Raw genomic sequence first — 20572 nt, 5'->3', positions numbered from 1 at the left:
GGCAGCGGCAAGTGCGTACACACTGCGCCTGCCCACTAACAAAGTCGTCGTCTACTTCTTCGTACCTGGTCAGGACAAGACTCACACCATCCCATCTCTACTCAAAGATTCGTGCCAGCCGCCCAATAGCTACCATCATGGAACTTCACATGCCAATCACGGTCTCAAAATACTCCCTTACTCTCACGGCCTCCATCGCCATCTCGGCCCTCAATTACAGCGGTATCACGAAAGTTCCACGCATTCTCACTCTTCTCGCGAGTCCAGCGGTACTACTTCTCCATGTACTCTACGAATACGCACAACTCCGAGAGTTGCAAAGACAAACAGAGGAGCTGAGGGCAAAGAACAGACGTTACAAAGCGCAGAAGATCGCATTGGATATTGCAATGGAGGAATTATGCGACGGATTTGACGACCTGGATAACGAGGCGAAGATTTTGGCGATCGAAGAGACGATTAAGATGCTGCAGGAATTTGCAGAGAGGACTGGAATATTGGAGGACTAGAAAGGAGGGCGGGCAGTTGGGAAAAATGGTTGGGGGTGGGAAAGGGCGCAGAGACATCACATTATCCATGGAGCAGATTTCTATAATGCCAGTTCAAATCTGTAGACGCTTTGCGTATACTGCATTGATTGCTATCTGCACCTGAAAGTATCACTTGAGGACCAGAGACATATGTGGTACCATGAGCCACGTCATCTCAAGAAATGCATACGCAATCTCAGACTGTTCATAAGACTTCTACACATCTGTGTCTGCCCATAATCCTACTCGCCTCATAACTTCCAAGGCTGCAGATGTGCTCGCGGCTAAATCACCGGGATGTTACTGTGAAAGCAATCATCCTGCGTACCCATTCGGGCATCTTGGCCATCGAAACTTGTTTTCGCCTGGACGGACAGCGAAATCACACCCTCCACCAGCGATGCACCTGTGGTGAGGTCGGAATTGACTTTGTGTACGACATTAGCCTGCAGGAACATGCTATATCCAACACGACGCTAATGATCGACGCAGGGATGGGGTACGCGCCGCATGCATGTGCGGTTTGCATATTGCCGGACAACATCAATATTGTGAACAGCCGAGGCTTTCCTCCTTGGGCGACTACTCATCCCGGTGTCTGTCGGACGGATGATGCCATGTTCGTAGGAATACGGTGTACGGTGTATGGTGCACGGTGTGCGGGTGTGGCGGAGATGATGTCTTGGTGACGCCGATGAAAGAAGAGCCGATATCGTGATATGGCTTTCGTCCAGACAAATCATGGCGGGGAATCTACTCGCAAGTCGAAAGCATCTTCTTCAGCACGCCCATCAGGGTGCCGTTCTCGAGGGCAGCGGCGACGCGCTCCTTGTCGCCCAGCTGCTTGTTGACCTGCTCGTCGGTGCTGTGGGTGCCCTTCTTGATGCGGACATCGACGCGGAAGCGCGGAGGTAGTGCCTGTTCGAGACGGACGCGCACGCCCAGGCCGATGACGGTGGCCAGCGAGCAGTGGGTGATGGTCGGCGTGATCTCGACGACGACGGTGCTGATGCTCGAGAGCGGTGAGGAGGGGGGCAGAATGTGGATGTCTGGCAGGTTGACGACGGACAGCGAGCCGAGGGACAGCGGGTGTTCAGGGTCGCAGATGGTGGAAATGAGGTCTGTCATGCGCGGGGTCAGCCAAACGTTAACGCCATCGAGGGCCCGCGGGCGCGCCTACCGTAGATTTCCTGCTCGTCAATGTCCTCACGTGCGTCGTCGCTGTCTGAGTCGCCGGCTGAGACGCTGTCGTCGAAGGGGTCGCTGAGGTAGTTGTAGCGCGGTATCAGGTTGTCGAACAGGCCGGTCCCGCCGTCATCGCGCCTCTTTGCCGTCGCGTCGCTGCGGCGGGAGGGCAGATCCGAGGGATTCAGGATGGTCGGGTTGGCGTTGTCCTTGTCGAGCTCCATGGCGGCGGTTGGCAGGGGTTGCGGCGTCGTGGTGTGATGGTGGCGGAGGGAAGGAGCCGTCGTGGGCTCCTGCCTCTCCAGCAAATCTGCGAGGAAGGCGCGCCCGGGCCACCAGCAGCCCCTCCTCGGTGTTCGTCATCTAGCATGTGCTAGCCAGCCAGACACTCGGAACATGTCACCCGCCTGCACCTTCACCCTCACCACCACCTCCACCACCGCCGCTGCCCCCGGCCATGCCCGCCGTCTTAGCAATTGCTCTGTAAGCCCTCAATTTCCCGCAGATTATCCGCGACATACAGGGGACACTTGTGTGGGGTGCACCGTTCACACCACAGCACCAGGGCACCCGTGTGTTTGACTAGTGTCTGCAGCTTCGTGTCATTCCATCACGCCGCCGGGGTATACAGTTCGTGGCCTCCTGCCTGCTGCCGTTCTGCTCGGCCAGCCTCGGCAAATCCCCAGTGCGCATCCAGAAGGTGAGAAACAGCGCGGCTGGCGACTGCCCTTGGGCTTCAACCCCATCGGCAGCCGACGCTTCCGGCTGATCCACCACCTGCTCACCTCCCAAGCTCGCGCGCCCATGGTGATCGTGTTGACGACATGTTTCTCACTAATCACTCCCAATGGCAGTCTCGTCCCAACGACCTGTGTCGGCTCCTCCCGCACTTGTGCCTTCATAACGGAAGTGCTGCCTCATCCGGCGTACGACTGACCGCGCTGCTGGATTGTCCCTGCTTTGCTTGCCGTGTTCCTGAGCTGCAGGGAGATCAACGGCAGTGATCAGCGCAGCATGACTGATGAGGTCAGTATCGTGTTATCTTACCACGCGCCACGGAAACCACTGCTTCTATCGACCTTCCAAAGGTCGACGGTAGCCTGGCGCCAGCACCTGTCAGTCATGGCACCATCCCGTCTTGCTCCATACAAAGCACCCCTTGGCAACGCCCGTCGTGTCTCTGCGTGATCGAAGCTAGCACTCGTAACCTGACTGCGCCTTGACTGCCATCGCCATCACCATCATACCACCTGCGTGGTGGGGAACTAATCTTTCAGCTGCCTTGTCGCCTGCCGCGCGAGAGAGAACGCGACCCGGCAACATGGTTGACAGATTACAACAGCCCTTAAAGAAAGGGATTTTCGACCCTAACTTTAGCTCTCCATGCAATCTTCGGTCGTTCTTCATGTCATGCAATCGCCAGTGGCGGACGAAAATACGATCCATGCGCCGGATCGAAGCCCTCGACAAGTCTCCTCAGCTACGTTTCGCTTCGCGGCCGCAATATCTCGTATTCGGCTCATGCAAATGCTATGCCGTCTGTCTGTGCATGCTACCTACATATTCGAGAATCTTGTTAGCCCAACTGAGGGTAGCATCTGGAGTAATATTGTTTCATGCGGGCTACGCTGATGGTGATGCGTCTGCCGTTAGAACCTTGCCTGCACATGGCCCTACCAAGCTTCCGCACGAATCAATTCGCCGATGTGTCGTGCTCAACGACACACACCGGTTCTGCCGTAGCCTTTGCGGCATGCGACGGGATCCCGTCTGCCCAACCCATGCAAAGTCTCGAGTGAACGTCGAGTCTGCGGCCATGGAGATGCCACCGATCAGAGCGGCACATCAACGAGGCCAAAGCGCGGCGTCGAGTAGTGGACGCCTATCCTCATGCTGCCTCCAGCCAAGTCTCTTCCGCAACTATGTGGACAAGACTTGTTTCGCTTTAGCTCCTGGCAGGTCGTGCAGCGTCCTACCAGAGCCATCTGTGTACCCCTATCTAGCCAGCTATAGTCGTACACCTGCTGTATTATATGTCGGCTAAAGCATAATATTCGTCATCGAGGCTAGCAGCCGGAGATCACTTTCTAGAAGGCCCACCTGTCATTGCGGTGACACTGCCAGACCATGTCTCAAACATTCAGGCACCTAAGGCTGTGCGAGATGAGAAACTAGGTACGACTATGAACCGACTAAATGCATGCGCAAGGTTTTCGACATTGTCCAGCCCTATCACGGCCAGGTCCGGGCTGCTGCAGTCTACTGGTCACGTCTGATCTTCTTTTTCTGGGCAATCCAGCAAATGCAGCCGCCACCAGAGCCTCGCAACAGCTTGCGTACTCGGTCCGCTGAAGTTTTTTACTTTGCCTTGAAGTCTGCTGAGTGAGAATGCCGCCATGTACCACCGTCTTCTCAGCTGTCAGACTTTGCCCCCGCTGATTTTATAGCAATCGTTCCCGGCCCATGGCAGTGCTTCGAGGAGGTCCACACTACCCGTCGTTCTACGTGTTACGATTCAGGCCGTCTCCAACGGGCACCACAATCCCTGCTGCCCATTGCCTCACACCCCCACAGCACGGCAGTTCCCTGTGCCCGCAGCATCTTGGTAGCGGACGCTTGCGCTCACGCGCGTGCAGCTTGGGCGCCCATACCAAAGGCGCTACTTGTGCAGCAGTGCGGCTCCTGGATCCTGCACGCTTAAGTCGCATATCGTCTACCCCTCGCCCGCCTATCGACCCCTTCATACACGGCCAACCGCCTAGGACCACAATACTCTCGCTTTTCAGGAGATCCATACACTGCGACGCCACTATTGTGCGCGTGAGCCACGCTGCGAGCCCGCTGCCAGTGCGTCTTCGAAACCCCGGTATGCCAGACATCGTCTCCACCTACCATCCCTATGCGCCTTCTGCCCTGATCTGCCGTATAACCTAACGACGCCGCGGCGTCGCGGAGATTTCCCTTGCGCTATAGCATTCTACAGTGCATCTATTCTCGATTTCGCTTTCTTTGTGTATAGTTTTGGCCATTCCGCGATTTCTTCCGTCCGCCGACCCTCAGGACATTCTGGACCGTCATCGCGCGCCGCTACCATTGGCTGCACACCGACCACCGCACACAACCTCATCGACTTAGTGGATAGCCGACAACCCCGCTGCTTGCAACCATTGCGCAAGGCCTTGCGCTGTCACTCCGGACCGGCTCGTGGTAGCTATTAACGTTATGCCCCCGGAGACCACTGGACGGCCACTGCTGCCACAAACGGCGCAAATGCAGAGCTTCACCTTTGCGCCGCCCACGCTGGCACCGCGCGAAAACCAGCGCAGTGAGTCCACACGCCGCTCAGCGTCTTGGGGACAAGGCAGCTGACAACATCTCCAGATTATGTATTCGTAGACGAACACAATAGACACAAACGACTGAAAGGTATGAAGGCACATTTTGACTTGACATGCAGATGCTAATGCAGAGCAGTAATGAGAGCATGCGAAGGATGTCGTAGACGCAAAATCAAGTGCGACGCGGCAACAACGAATGCATGGCCCTGTGCTGCTTGCATTCGTCTGAAGCTTAACTGTGTGCCGCCTACAGTCAGCTATGACAAGGACTACAACGGTTCGCAAACCTTTGACCTGGAGCCCAAACCGCTCGAGTATGCCCCGGACCCATCTCCTCAACATGACTATCAGCGCCATCCATCCATGTCGCAGGCCATGTCTCACCAAATGCCGCCTTCCATGCCGACTACCCAAGGCATGTACCAACCTTCGCCCTACGTGGATCAACAGTCTCAGGAGTCGTGCCATTACCAACCCATGTCTCAGCCCCAGGTCATCCAGCAAACCATGAGCTACGCGCCTCAGCATGGCTACTCACAACAATCCTCTGGCCCGCCTGCGATCCTGACTCCACCGGAATCGGAACCCCATTGGCGAAGTGACTCTGTATCTAGTCTATCAGAGGCACTGGGTGAACTCAAGATCGACCATACAGCCATTGGTGAGCTTCATGGCATCTTGCTGCAAAAACATCAAGCTAACTAGTCTAGCCCCATACATCACTAACATGAAGAAGGCACTGGCCGAAACACCCGCACAAGAGGAGTACGAGGTCGTACTACCAGCTTCTGTTAGCCTCGATCATACGGTCCGCATACCACCGGAGATGATGCCTGATGATGATCGGGCAATGCATTACTTTGACTACTTTTTCGCCAACGTTCACCCATATTGCCCCGTCATCAACAAGGCCTACTTCTACCAGCAATGGCACAGCGCTCCGGACTCCATCTCTCCACTCATGCTAGAGTCCATCTTTGCTTGTTCTTCGTTGATGCTGGGTGACTCAGAGGAGGGCAACAAATGGCTGGCCCTCGCCACAAGTCAGTAGCGCCCTGTATTGACGTAAAAATGATTACTGACAAGTTACAGAGCACGAGGAGAGCTTCAAAGACGTGTCCCGCCTGAGTACGATGCAGGCAATGATTCTATTGCTGAAAGCTCGTGAAGCTTCACCAAAGCGAGGATACTTCTGGCGTTCTTGGATGGCGACTGTCAGCCTTGTAGCCATGGCGAAGGACCTCGAATTACACGAACATTACGACACCCATCAGATGGGCAAATCATGCGGATCGACAGTACACGACTGTGTTGCCAAAACGAGGGTATGGCAGATGTGCATGGTCTTCGAGGTCATGATTGGCGGTCCTCAAGGTACGTTGGTTTTGAAGAAGGTACTTGGAGATGCTGACTTCTATAGGACGCTATGACTTTGGTGTTACCACTGATACCGTAGACTTGGAGATGCCCAGACACATCGCAGGACAGGATCCTTCCGAGCTTCAGATTGCGCGTCAGTTCGTACAATACGCCCGTATTGTTAAGAACGTTCACCATTCGGCCCTCGTGTACGGAAGACTCAGGAAGAAGAACCCGGACTGGGCACTGGATCCAGCCTTTGTTGGCCATAACACCGACTTTTCCCTCTGGTTACGAGAGCTTCCCGAGGACATGCAGATTGTCTACCCGCAGGACGGCTCTGCTCCTTGGATCCCATCCCATCAGCTGGCGAATATGCACGCCTATCACTGTTTGGCTATCATTATGCACTTCCGCCCGCAACTGCATGCCGTATCAGAGTCATATGATGGTATATGGAAGCAGCATATGCTCACATGCTACTCGGCCGCCAAGAACCTATGCAAACTTCAAGAGGCGATTCTCAAGACCTACGGCATGCCTGGATTGCTTTGCATGATGCGAGGCATAAGTTTCCACATCTACGCCGTGTTGACCTGCACCATGCTGCACCTGGTATGTCATATTCATTGTACAGTAAAGCATCTGACTAACAGCCGTAGGTTGCTGTGACATGCCCGGACCCAGATATCAACCATGATGCCAGGAACTTCTTCGTACGCCACATGCGTGTCCTGGAAACCATGTCTCCCTCGTTCCCGATGCCTGAGATGCAACAGCAAGTCAACAGCCTACGTCAAGCGTTCTCGGCCGATTGCTCAAAAGCCTTTGAACTGAAACCGACATTCCCATTCGGAAGCCCACAAGTAGCTCCACAAACAAGCCCTATGGGTCACCAGGGATCGTACCGACCTCGTCATCCGAGCCATCCCTCGCCCTTGGAACAACCAGGTCAGGTCAACTACCATGCACTCCCCATTACTCCACCAATTTCGGCATCCGACCGCGGATCCAAGGCTGACTCTCCCGTAGCTCAGTCTTTGGTCATGATGGCGTCTGGTCACCGTACAGCTCAGCCACCTTCTGGTATGCAAATGCCGGAGAACGCCCAATGGAACCCACAACGCATCTTTGAGTAAGTTCAATCATCATGTTCTCACTGAAACAACAAACTAATACAATACAGTCAATGGAATGTAGCCTTTGGTACGCCCCCTCCTACTAGCGCGTCCTCTCAGGCTTCTCCGCCGCTAAGACCCCATCCTCCAGGAACCAATTACGATATGCGGCCAGCGCAGGAGGCTATGCAACCAGGCTACCAAATGTCGAACACATCGCCCCAGTCCAGCAACGTCCATGCAGTCCCAGGCCAGATGCCACCGGCCTCGACATATGGAAACACTGCACCCGTATACGTTACCCCTTCGATGTGGCAGGAAGCAGTCGCCAGCTCTTTACCGGACGGGCTCAAGCGCCGGTGGGACGACAACGCTTCCATGGGGGACCAGTCAATGTACAAACGCGCGCGTTGAGGCATGACGTCAACCCTGATCAAGATTACACCGCTTGTGCAATGCACTTCGCAGGAACCACAGTGAGCGGAGAAGTGTGGAGAGTGGCAAGCGCATGACCATCACATTGTCTGACCTTGGTCACGGCGAGATGACGGCATGACACGCTTCGGCGTCATTCACATTGCTGTCCAAACCACTCTTTGATGGATGAAGGTGCGCCCGCTTGGAAAAGAAGGTCGATTGAGAAGACAGTTCAGCTGTACCACCACCGTGAGACGGGAGTCCCCCAAAAAGCGCTGCAACAAGCGCGCCTGTACAATACGCTGATCTTGCGATACCTGCAAGCACGACCGCAATGACGATTACGCGCCGCTAGCGATATTATCTAGCGTAAACACCATCACTGTAATAATACTCTGAACAAAGACACTGTACCCTCACTATCGCGACGTATATTATTGACCTTCCTCATTCATGATGATACGAAGCACGGTACCCACTTCTCGTGTGCCAGCCTACGAATGATAACCTCAACAACAAAGCCAATGTACCCAGCCGCTCCATCAAACGTTCGAAGGCCCAGTTGTTCCAAGAACAGTCTTGAGTTTCAACATTGGCATCTTGAAGTTACATCATAAGCGCGCCAGCTATCCCCACTCAATCTATTCACCCTGCTTCAGTCCCACCGGTGCCGTCCGACGCCTTAGATAATACCAAAACAGAAAGTGATCGTACATTAACATACACGCGTCATATGCATCTTTCTTGAGATCACCACTCAAAAGCATCCCAGCCACCAGGCTTTACTAATTCGATGAAGCCAGAACGTTCAAACGGGCCGGTTTAGCAAAAGCACCAATCGCCATGTCGCACGTGGGGATGGCCTACCGTCCGTCTCGACCTTCCATCCTTCTACCCGCTTCTCGTACCGTTTGTAAAAAGCAGTTAGCCGTTGTTCCTGATCGTCGAGCAAGTCAATGCGATGCGACGTTGACGACGTTGATCTCGTAACAGTTTGGGTAACCGGACCGCACCATGCGTGCAACTTTAGTACACAGATGCAACAGGGTCCCTTCCAACCTGGTTTGTCAATAGTATAGACAATAAATCCAACGGTCTTTTCAATCCGGGTTTCGCGGCTCCAAGGGTCAATATCGAGGCACACGCCCTCCCACCCGCCAGCCTGGAAAGATCCCGAGGTAAAAACCGCTCGAGCGTCCTCGTCCCCTGAACTTTTCGGCATGTGAAAAAAATAAAAGCCAACCTTGCAGCGCACGGGCCCCTGCAGTAAGCCGCCCTGCCAGCCTGGCTCGAATGGAACGCTTTTCATGATTGTGGAGAAGACGCTAGAGATCAATAGGATCTGACATGGGAGCGAAGGAAGGGGGATAAGCGTGGAAAAAACGTACGCTACTGCATCATGTCACAACGCGGCGGGCAATATGTAACGTGAACATGCAGCTTTTGCATACCGCAGATACATCAAACCTTCTTTCCAGATGTCACACTTTCTCTGCCGCGTGTGCGTGCTCTAAACAAGACTACCACGCACACTTTACGGCACTTTCCATCAGCCACCACTACGACGACGACAGCAGACTAACACTAACCCGGGCGGAATAGTCGCCGACCACCAGAATCCCAGCAAACCGCCCCCTGACCCCTGGTTTCATCGTAATGTTCCCCCAAGCGACTTACCCACAGTGCGTTTTGTTCCCAATCCCAGTGAACGAACCCACCCATCACCCAGTTGCTGTCCCATGTGTCTTGGCCAAGCAAGTTTCCAACGTCTACCCTCCCTGACTAATGCATCCGACTCGTCAACTTGCTTGGCGAGTCATGCTTTGCTACAATGCTAAAAAGTGGATTGTACGAGGTCACTCACCGATCTGAACGATTGCGCGAGCGCGCGTTGTTTGATACCTAGGTACGCATGCAATGCATTGATGATCAGCGTTCGGGAACAGGGTCGTGAGAACCAAGAGGGCAGGGGCAGCGGGAGAAGAAGCGGGAGAATTGGTCGTTGGGGACTAGGAAAGGACCGGTTTGGCGAGTACTGCGTGTATTGTTACTATGTATTCTTTCTCGGTCGGTCTACTCCGAGGTGGAGGTACCTGGGTAATGATAATTTTGGCACAGCCTCGTTTTCAAAAATATCATCATCAATGCCATGAATCACCATCGTAATCTCCAAAACTCCTATCGTTGGCCATGGCAGGTCAAAACCCACTTCGAGGGAAAACTCGCATTTCCACTCTCCGCTTCATTATCTCCACTTTCGCCTTGCTGCGATATTTTACCTGCCGTCCGCCGATGTAACTCGGCAGGGCAGCCGAGAATTCCTAGCCTTGAAGATCTTCACAGACCAACCTCCCCCATTCTTGCAAATGATGTTCGATTCGGCTAAGCCCTTACCCACACCGCATCGTCGTTGGTATCCGCATTTCTGCCGCGCGCCGAAGACTATTCGAAACCACATACCACTTCCACGCGAGGCCACTATGAAACTTGGATGTGCTTTGTGATGGGGCGGTTGTGGGGTCGGGAGGCCGACGAGGAATGTGGAAAAGGACCGAATAGAGTGGCATGTTGGTCGCGTGTTAAGTGGGATGTTAAGGCATATATTGGATGCCTGGATGGTTAGGCAGAAGGTAGAGCGAGGCTGGTGGCAGGATGGAATCTGGAAGTCCTCTCCGCAGGTAGCAAGTTATCATCTCCAGAGATAGACGTCGCTTCAATAAGCGATGAAAATCATGGTGCGATAGCAGCGGTACCGAGACACCGCCGTATGCATACAAGATCTATCACATAAAGATGAATACACAAACAAGACCATCACGCCATGACTCGGGAAAAAGCCTCTTAATATCTGTGATATATGTCTAATCCTCACGTTGCCCTATCCTAGGATGTTTCTGTTCATCACCGTATCTTACCATCGGCGCCGCGCTTTTGTCCTTCGGCAGTACAGCGTTCAAGAATATACCAACAATAGCAGCAATGACAAACGGAGTCTCCACAGCAAGGTTGATGCCCTGCTCGAATCCCACCAGATTCTCATTTGGCCCATCGTACGATAAAACCTGTGAAAACCAGTCGGGCTGACATATATCCATGAACCCAATGCCCAGGGAGACTGCGAGGATGAAGCGATCGCGGCGGGTCCATGGGATGAGTGCGAGGACACGGATACCAGCCACAGCAATGGTGCTGTAAAGGAAGACTTGCATACCGCCGAGGACAGACGGCGGCATAGAAGCGAAGACAGCACCGAACTTCGCAATGACCCCCATAAGGATCAGGAAGCCACTTGCTGCCCATCCTGCACGGCGAGATGCACAACCGGTGAGAACAATAACGCCGTTGTTGCCTGCCTGGCTAACCATCGGTGGGCCCGTAGCCAGTGCACTGAAGAAGCTTCCAAGTCCGTCGCACAGAATGCCGCCTTGGATCCTGCTGTTGAACTCCGTTCCTTCAATGTCAACACCTGACAGTTCTGCAGTGGCCAGAATATCGGGAATGCAAGACACGGCCTGACAAGCAAACATGATTATCATAGGCAATACTAGCGCGCCATCAACGGAGAGCTTGAACGTGTGCACCCAAAGAAAGGTTCCGCCGGGTGCTTGGTTGAGCTGTTCCGTCGACCAGTAGCCTGTTGCGCCTGAGATGGCACATCCTACAGCTAGACCGATGATGACCGAAGCCGAACGCATGAGCGGCGCACCGATGGCTTCGACCAAGATGATAGTAGCAAACACACTGAACCCCAAGCCGATCAACTTCGGATGTCCCCATATGAGCGGTCGCGGCGCAGTGATATCCGGACAAAGAGCGTAGAAACCCTCTCCTCCGTGGCAATTCGAGGATCCGCCCCAGTTCTGCAGTCCGTTGCCGACAAGGTAGACTCCGATGAGGGTAAGGAGTGACCCGGTAATGAGCTTGGGAAAGATCTTGTTGAGCATCTTGGGCGGTACGAAAGCCATGGCTATCTGAATCCAGACACAGCACAGCATAGTGCCTAGGCATGCACCCCACGCATCAGGGCATGGCCCTTGAGTTCCGTCTTCGAGAACTGGGCAAGAGCCGGACTTGTATCGTAAAGCGGCGTAGTTGAAGACGATGGGTAGGATGTCGAATGTCGGTCCCACGACGCTCAAGAGTCCTGTGCCGATGAAGAAGGGCGTCTTCATAATATGCAGCCGAGTAACTTGCAGGGCTGTCGCGATACCTGTGGTGATGAAGGCTGTCGAGACTAGGTACGTCGTCATAGCTGGCTCGAAGTTGAACGCTCCGGAGGCGATTGCGAGTGGTGGTGACACAATGGATCCGATCATGGTGAGTGCATGCTGAAGGCCGAGGAGTAGTGTCAAGAGAATGGGCACGCGGTCGTTGAGTCCGTAGAATGGCGCTTGATAGTTTTTGTACTTTCTGTTCAAGGGCCAGATGTTGGGAGTGATCAAGTAGACGTAGTCCTGGGGTTGTCAGCTACCTATGGCAGATAGTCGGGTAGGTTAAGTATTGACATACGTAGTCGCCGATCCATCCATCTTTCGTCGTAAAAGCATAATTGATCTCTGCGAGCGTATCCTGCCACTTCGTGGTCACTGTACCTATCTCTTGACTCTCGGCGGACGAGTATTGACCCGTTTCTTCAGCGTACTTGGACTTCGGCTCCATCTCGCTCCGGGAGTCGGTGACCATGATTACTCCTACTCAGCCCAGTGGGAATCCAGTATGCTGACTGAGTTCCCGCGGCAAATGTATTTCAGCTGCATGGTTATATATCAACCTGTTAGCCATTGTTGACTCGTGGTTCTAGATCGGCAGGAGCCTTTCCCACGATAGGCGTTTCTGCGCTTGTAAACCCCGCGATAACCAGCCCATCGGGATCCGGCTATTGTTTGTACCTGATAACACTGCGATGATACTTGTGCGTATGCCGTGAGATGTGCGACGGGTGACAGAGTACGTGAGCTAGATAAGAGGGGAGATATCACTAGCGTCGGCCGCCCCATGCCACCTTAGCGAAGGCGCGAAAGCGGAGAGCGGCGGAGGCGGCTGTCAGCGCACGCCTATGGGAAGTCGCGATTATGCAAATAGGATCTTGAGAGTAATCGACTGAAGTAATTGTTCGCCTGGATTGCTAAGTTCGTTGATGAAAATAGGGACGGATGACATCTCCTAGAAACTTGAACCTACACCTTCACAAAGCCCTCCAACGCCGCACCTAGCATCCCCGTGAATCTTAGCCAGCGACGTTAACATCACTTCGAATGAACATGGCAAGATCAAATCAGAAGCCACTGCGCCTTTTGACGAATGCGACCATCGTCACTGTCAATAAGAGTCGCGAAATCATACTCGATGGTGCGATCCTCGTTGAAAACGGCCGTATCACAGCAATCGGAAAGACCTCTGATCTCATCGATCAAGTCAACCACAGCGAGAACAGAGATCTTGACATCGTCGACTGCAAGAACAAGATCATCATACCAGGCTTGGTTAACACACACGCCCATCTTGCGCAATCACTGCTCCGTGGACTAGCCGAAGATCTCCCATTGCACAACTGGTTATGTGATGCAATCTGGCCATTGGAGGCCAACTACGCCGAAGAGGATGGCTATGTGGCTTCAATGCTGACGATCGCGGAGATGCTGAAGACGGGGACGACATGTTTTCTCGAGGCTATGCTTACGCATAGGAGCGGCCTTGAGAACGTCGTCAGAGCAGTAGAAGAAACTGGCATTCGTGCGTGCTTAGTGAGTTCTTCGAAGCACTGTCGATGTAATGGAGCTGACTTAGCTGCTAGGGCAAATTGATCAAAGTCGGCGAGACAAACTCAGATCTCAACATGAAAGATGCCAGAGATCGGGACGTGGACTCAATGTCTGTGGAAGTTGCACTATCAGCGCACAAGAAGTATCATGGCTCTTCCGACGACCGTCTACACATGTGGTTTGCAGCGGGCACACCTCGAGGCTCACCAATGGCGGTCCATGCTACGATCGGCGAAGCAGCGCGAGCACACGACATCGGTCTCACTATGCACTGCGCGGAGGCTCCTAAAGACCTACCCATCTACCGACAGTATTACCAATGCAGCCCTTTCGAGTTCTGCCGAGATACGCAGCTGACGGGATCCAAGTCGGTATTTGCCCACTGCGTACATCCGGATCCAGCCGCTGGAGATTTCGATATCTTGCGCAAAAGTAAAAGTACTGTCTCGCATAACCCTACAAGTAACCTCAAGCTTGGGTCTGGCGTGGCACCGATACCAGACATGGTGGCCAGCGGTGTGAATGTAGCTCTGGGGACGGACGGCGCACCGTGTAATAATACGTATGACATGTTTCGGGAGATGCATCTAGCATCCATTCTACATGGCGGCGTCCGACAAAATGCTGGGGTTCTCAGCGCGTATGATGTCTTGGAGTTCGCGACGATCAACGGCGCAAGAGCGCTAGGATTAGAAGATGGAATCGGAAGCCTGGAGGTTGGGAAGAAAGCGGACATCGTCGTTGTTGAGCCAAAAAGCGCATCTTGTGCTCCCTGGGACCCGAACGAGCAGGCTTCCGGTGGCATTGATCCAATCACAGTGCTAATCCATTCCTCTGGTGCCGATGTCGATACAGTTCTTGTAGATGGTCAGTTGCTTGTCAGTAACGGCAAGCTGTTGCACATTGATGAGGAGACGATCATACAGAAAGCAAAGAAGTCAGTGGCAGACATACGGAAAAGGAGCGATGTAGGTGCACGAAACCACATGTCGTTGAAGTATATATGAATTCAGAATTGAAATGACAGCAAGTCATCGAACAGGCTTTGCCCTCCAAAGCCTGTTTGTGGCGGTAGCAAGTTCATGAAAGAGTTCCATGAAGTATCTCCCACGCCTATAGGAACATCTTCGGTCGATGATGACGTGGGGGTTGTTACCTGCAAGTCTTGGGCTACATCGCTGATAAAGGTCTCCACGTTAAATCTGCGGGTTCGCTTGCCCAACGGCGACGGGATTCCAAGACTGTCCGCAGGTCGTGCACGCTTCTTGCTGTTCACGCCTCCACCCTGGAGCTCGCGCTGCAATCCCGACAGCAATCGCACGCCGCGCGAGGCAATCTTGCTATGTTCGAATCTACTCAAATAACCGATTGTGTCTGCAACAAGTCTGGTGTGCTCGTCGAACTCCCTGTCACTAGCCGATCGATGAAGGGTATCGAGACTGAGGATGATCCCCGCTGCTACTGAAAAGGCTTGCTCGATCCATAGTATTGGGCCCTGCTCATCACTGCCTGATAGTGCCTCTTTCAATATGGTCTTCGACGCCGCGATACAGGTACGCCGAGTGAATTGAAACGCGGAATTGGTGAAGGAGAGACCGATGAATTTTCGATGTATCATGATGATCTTGTGTGAAGCACATATAGTCAGCGAGCGTCTAGCCCAGCCAACATAGATAGGCCAATCGGTCGCCACCGGCGCATTCGTTGATAGAAATGTAGGTATACATGCAGTCGCAAGCTTGCGCATCTTCTCGTCGTAATGTAGCACCTGTTCATATTTCGTGAAAAGCGTGTTACAGCCTGTCATCGCATCTAGGAGTTGCGGCATAAGCGCTGCAATGTCATAGCGATAGTTGCAATAGCTCGCTTGGGTGGGTATGCTCAATGGATGCGGTACCATGTCGTCGTCATTGCAGTTCAGCGGCTTTGCGGTAGTGAAGAAGCGAGGATTGAGCGAATATGACTCGGAGAACGGAATCTGGAACCAATCTTGCGTGCAAAGCTGATTGAAGACTCGTCGACCGGCTTCACGCTGGCGTAGCTGCTCCTTCGAGGTGGCAGAGGTTGCGCTTTCTGGTCCAAGTCGGTGCAGCCCAAGACTCTGGGCAATACGACCAGCTGAGGCAAGCAGTATCGACTGGCTGTTCGACTTGCCAAGGATATGAGCCGCGATGGTCAATGTTGCGATGGCTTGAACAGAGTAGATGGTATGAGCCTCGATGTAGCCAGCGATTTCGAGACACGTCACAGTCGCTTCGTACCATCTTTGTGACAAGACCTTCCTCTCTTCTGATGAGAAACCCCAAGACTGATAGACAGATGGTGGCGCACATGTGATACTGCCTGTTATGATGGCGAACAGTAAACTAAGCCATTGCAGATTCAAGCCTTGGTGCCGGACGTCGCCTTCGTAGTCTCCAAGAAAGATATCCAGGTCGTCCTTGAATATTGCTGAGGAGTAAGACCCATGGTACCATAGGATGGTGGTACTGTGGTACTCCACAAGCTGGACGATATGAGTCTTGTTCGGAAGAAGCGCTTCAAGTACGTCAAGCTGTGCATCTTTGCTGGTTTCATATAGCATACTGGATGCAACCGCTTCATCCTCATCCCTGATACTCAGTCGCCGTGGCCCGCTGTTCTGCTCTGGTGATGTCCCATAGTCGATGTCTTTCTTACGGCCCCATGCTAGAAACTCCAACACGGTAGCTGCATCATCAGTGTCCGCAGGTTGTGACACGTTATTGTTAAGAGGTGAAGTGGTCGCTGGATTATGAACTGGACTCGCTGGTGTATCAGAGATTTCCAGAGGCAAGGGTGCTTCGCTCGAGGCCATATCACATTGTTCCTGTAACTTGGCTTCAAGCTGACTTACGCGGTCGAGTAGAGCGCGCACTAGATCGTCAGGTGCTGTCGCTGCACCTTGAGCTTGGTAGGCGGGTGGTGGTGGTACTGAGGATGTCACAGCCGCGTCTTCTCTCGTACAGAAGCTTGCATATCCCCTACTTTACTTAGCATGAGATGGTTCGGGCAGCGTGCGCAGTACCAAGAAGCTCTGGGTTCCCAGCGAAAAGCAATTTACAGTCGCACAGGATCACACTTTGTCGAAGACTCGCGGGTACTAGACTACCTTGGAAACGGATGAGCTGACCTTCGAATGCATGTGCTGCAAGGCACATTCTTATCACATTTGATCTTCCTTCTATAGCACTCTGTACATGTCAGACGGGGTCTCGGCCCTTTCGAGGTGCTGCTGTCGTCCATGGTAAGGTTGACTGTGTCGGTCGTGGACTAGGAGTCGCGATCGAGGACATCTCGATGCGATGAGACCGTCTTTCTCAGCATCGCGATCCCGGTGGTTGGCAAGGCGCGTTGGCTATCAGTTGGCTATCGGCGGACAATTTTGGTGGGGAAGGAAGATGAACAGGGTGCGGCCGACAACGCGGAACCTTCCACAATCTGGCCTCGGCCCCACTTCATCTGGACCGCGACTTCCGTCTCGCAGGCTGCGGGTGTCTATCTAAGCAGCACGACACACGTGTTGGTGATGACGGCCGATGTGAGCGGCCGCCCTGGCCGCGTCGGCTTTGGCACGCCTGAACGCATATTGCGACACTACATGCGTAGAAGCAAAGATGACCGAACATAAGAATGGATACAGTTTGCCCTCAAGACACTACGGTCATATATCAAACTCACCAACGTCAATCAGCTCGAACATCAACCATCTCATTATGGCACCGACGAAGTATGTTGATCGCCCTGTGCCGACAATCTCCCTCCGCGACTTCGATGCGCGCATCGATGTGATTACCCAGGAACTTGTCGATGCTGCAGAGAACCACGGTTTCTTCTGCATCGTGGACCACGGCATAACACGCGACGCTGTCGACGGCATCTTCAATCAGTCAGCGCGATTCTTCAATCAGCCCGATCCCGTGAAATCGCAAGTGCCATTCTCCCCTCAACACAACGCCGGATGGGAGAAGAATGCTCAAATCCGGCCATCTACTGGTGCAGTCGACCGCAAAGAGTCTTATCAAATGCAATTCGGCGAAGGCATGAACGGTGAGCTGTTTTTATTCGTCTTATGTGTATGGCCGTGCTGATCGTTGGATAGGTCGATGGCTGAGTGACCAGACCCTTCCGGGGTTCCGAGCGGAGGCTTTGGAGTTCATGCACAGAGTACAGGCAGTCAGCGAGAGGCTCATGAGGTGCTTCGCGCGAGGGTTGAACTTCGAGGAAGATTACTTCGTCAAAGCTCACGATGTCAGCCGACCAGAGTCTCAGACTGTTTGCCGATTATTACATTACTTTGAGACTCCACAGGTGCCGAATCCAACAGGAGAGGTACATCATCGAGCGGGCGCACACGCCGACTGGGACTTCTTGACTCTGCTGTTCCAGAAAGCAGGGCAGTCTGGTCTTGAGATCTGTCCGGGGCGAGAAGTATCAACTTCGTTCGGGTACGGGGATGCGTGGACCAAGGTTGAGCCGGACGCAGACAAGAACGCAATCGGTATGTTGATGCGCTCTGTCGACCTGAAACCTCTACTCATGCTCCACAGTCTGCAACGTCGGTGACCTCCTTATGTCGTGGTCAGATGACCGCTTCAAGTCGACTTTTCATCGTGTCAAGGCTCCATGTGAGCCTGATGACTTCTACGGCGAGCGCTACAGCATCGCCTTCTTCAATCAGCCATGCAAAGACGCCAAGATCCAGGGCCCACTGAAGAAGTATCCAATGGTGACGGGTGAGGAGTTTACGAGAAATGCCATGAGCCGGAATTATCAGGCTATACAAGATAAACTAAAGAAGGAGAAGGAGCCGGCGGTAGCGGTTGTCGAAGTGAGCGCGACGGTAGCTGAGGTAAGTGCTACGTGAAGTCTGTCTCTGGAATAGTAATCGATTTCTTCAAGTATCCACTAAGATATTTCATCAATCGGACATAGCCCTGGAGTGCAGAATGATGCAATCTCGATTGTGACTTCAGGGTCTTCGCGTTCTTTCATTTCCGTGGGTTCTCACTAGCGCGGATGCCTAGTCGACCCGCTTATTTCTCTCACCTGCCCTGACATTCAGCCTTCTATTCTTGAAACCAAGTTCGACCGTTTAAACCCCACAAGCAACACGACAAGCACAATACCAATGGTTTCAGTGACTCTGCCCTTGGCAGATCCTTCGCCCATCGAGAAGCTGCCCGCCGAGTTACTAGAGTGCATATTGCTGGAAGTTGCGAAGCATGCTGTACCGCCAGTTACCGAAGACGAAGACAGTGAATCTGTTGTCTATCGATACACCCAGGAAGAGGAGCAAGCGTGTTCGCTCGCATTTCGCCTCACGAGCCGTCGCTTCCGTAATTGTTCATGGAAGGCTTTCGGTGCTTATCTGGGCGAAACGATATTCGATCTTAGATCGCGTCAAAGTATATCCAACCTTACCGCAGCGTCTACGTGCGAGCATCTGGCTCCTTGGGTTACAAAGCTTATCATAGCCTGCGCTGAAGTGCCCCCGGGGTACCCACTCGATCATGGGGCAATGCCGATGCGGATGGAGCAGGCAGAGTGGGATCAACTACGCCAAGACTCTTACTCAGATCTACTTCAAATCAAATTGGCTGAAGACTCTTGGTACCCCCGCATTTGGAAGCAGAAGGGCTACGGATCTCCAATGACGGGTAGCGGCATTCCTACTTCCGCATCGCCTCCACGTCTTGCTAGAGCCTCCACCTCTATGAGCATCATCCAGGAGGCCGGGATGAGGGCCCTTCAAGAGGTCTTAGCCCAGGTTTTTTTCTGCTTCAAGAACATCGAAAATATCGAATTCTATCACCAGCCTCGTACCCGACCCGGGCGATATCATAACCTATTCCAGAAGTTTCGAAATATCCCACGCTACCGCGAAGAAGAGGATATGAGAAATGCTGGTAATATAGCTCATCTTGGCCTTCAAATCCTCGTTCAAGCCATGGTAGCATCGAAGATCACAGTCCGCACGATGACTCTGGCCGTCGATCTCGATGAACATCACGCGTTCATCACCAACATCCCCTCTGTAATCTTCGCGAAAGCCAGTCAAAAGGTAGAAACGCTTGTTCTAAGAGACATGTATTGCCCCTACTACCAAACACCATTATATAAAAAGAAGGGTAAAGTAGCCGCTACGAATAGCTCTAAAGATATCTTACTAACTTGTTACTAGTATATATCTCCTATGCTATGCTTTGGCAACGCGGTTCTGAGATATCCTATTATTCGTGCTAACAGCTTGATAGGGCAGACTGTCGATCACGACAAGTCTCTTTCCTCGCCTTCGCTCGTTGGTGGTCGATCATAGCCAACATAACGAATTCATCAATCCTCGGCCGATCATCCCGCTTCCTTCGCCTTCTGACACGCCTACTCTTGACAAATTGACTGTGAGGAATACTAGGATGAATGCCGAGAACTTGCACTCATTTCTACAATGTTATGGGCAGCAGGCTCGGTGCATCTCATTCGAGAGCCCGGCAGATTGCGAATACCGCTCCGCGTTGGAGTCCGTGCGCAATCTTCACGTCGAGACACTTGAGATTGAGCATCGTTACGGGGAGGAGGCCTTCTGGAAGTCGATCAACAGCGAAGAAGCGGGTTACGAATCGGAAGATTCAGAGACGTTAGATCTTGAGGAGTTCCCGAAAAAGCTTGCGAAAACAGTCAAATTTCATCCACCTTCGTTCCAAGTTGCACTAGAACGGTACTGGCTCAAACATCCTGAAGGACAGTCGGGCCGCGATGAGTGAACGGAAATGGGAGAGCGAAGCTGCTGAGAACTTCGATCATGTCTCAGAGTAGCTCCATGAAAGGTGCGCAGATGGTGAGGT

General features: G+C 53.0%; 7 protein-coding genes across 7 annotated transcripts; 4 read left to right on the top strand and 3 right to left on the bottom strand.

Moving 5' to 3' along the window:
- Positions 1-149: 149 nt before the first annotated feature.
- On the top strand, positions 150-509 carry J4E78_004652 (uncharacterized protein; the record flags this gene model as incomplete). Its single annotated transcript, XM_049365280.1, has 1 exon — positions 150-509. The coding sequence occupies one exon, from the start codon at positions 150-152 to the stop codon at positions 507-509; it is 360 nt and encodes a 119-aa protein (XP_049223081.1).
- A 774-nt stretch (positions 510-1283) lies between these two features.
- On the bottom strand, positions 1284-1939 carry J4E78_004651 (uncharacterized protein; the record flags this gene model as incomplete). The annotated part of the gene is made up of 2 exons (XM_049365279.1): positions 1284-1651; positions 1711-1939. The coding sequence occupies 2 exons, from the start codon at positions 1937-1939 to the stop codon at positions 1284-1286; spliced, it is 597 nt and encodes a 198-aa protein (XP_049223080.1).
- A 2998-nt stretch (positions 1940-4937) lies between these two features.
- On the top strand, positions 4938-7944 carry J4E78_004650 (uncharacterized protein; the record flags this gene model as incomplete). Its single annotated transcript, XM_049365278.1, has 8 exons — positions 4938-5040; positions 5097-5141; positions 5190-5714; positions 5764-6096; positions 6146-6427; positions 6474-7027; positions 7075-7547; positions 7599-7944. 8 exons carry the CDS (start codon positions 4938-4940, stop codon positions 7942-7944), a joined length of 2661 nt encoding a protein of 886 aa, XP_049223079.1.
- Positions 7945-10808: 2864 nt separating this feature from the next.
- On the bottom strand, positions 10809-12630 carry J4E78_004649 (uncharacterized protein; the record flags this gene model as incomplete). The annotated part of the gene is made up of 2 exons (XM_049365277.1): positions 10809-12401; positions 12457-12630. 2 exons carry the CDS (start codon positions 12628-12630, stop codon positions 10809-10811), a joined length of 1767 nt encoding a protein of 588 aa, XP_049223078.1.
- Positions 12631-13202: 572 nt separating this feature from the next.
- Positions 13203-14716, top strand: J4E78_004648 (uncharacterized protein; the record flags this gene model as incomplete). The annotated part of the gene is made up of 2 exons (XM_049365276.1): positions 13203-13691; positions 13742-14716. The coding sequence occupies 2 exons, from the start codon at positions 13203-13205 to the stop codon at positions 14714-14716; spliced, it is 1464 nt and encodes a 487-aa protein (XP_049223077.1).
- Positions 14717-14718: 2 nt separating this feature from the next.
- Positions 14719-16545, bottom strand: J4E78_004647 (uncharacterized protein; the record flags this gene model as incomplete). Its single annotated transcript, XM_049365275.1, has 1 exon — positions 14719-16545. The coding sequence occupies one exon, from the start codon at positions 16543-16545 to the stop codon at positions 14719-14721; it is 1827 nt and encodes a 608-aa protein (XP_049223076.1).
- Positions 16546-17443: 898 nt separating this feature from the next.
- On the top strand, positions 17444-20491 carry J4E78_004646 (uncharacterized protein; the record flags this gene model as incomplete). The annotated part of the gene is made up of 5 exons (XM_049365274.1): positions 17444-17777; positions 17830-18228; positions 18278-18579; positions 18793-19791; positions 20189-20491. 5 exons carry the CDS (start codon positions 17444-17446, stop codon positions 20489-20491), a joined length of 2337 nt encoding a protein of 778 aa, XP_049223075.1.
- Between the last annotated feature and the right edge of the window lie 81 nt (positions 20492-20572).

This window comes from Alternaria triticimaculans, assembly GCF_023758025.1.
Source record: "Alternaria triticimaculans strain BMP 0046 chromosome Unknown scaffold_5, whole genome shotgun sequence".
Classification (NCBI taxonomy): domain Eukaryota; kingdom Fungi; phylum Ascomycota; class Dothideomycetes; order Pleosporales; family Pleosporaceae; genus Alternaria; species Alternaria triticimaculans.
The sequence above is the reverse complement of the archived record's forward strand: the minus strand, read 5'-3'. Positions and strand labels throughout refer to the sequence as shown.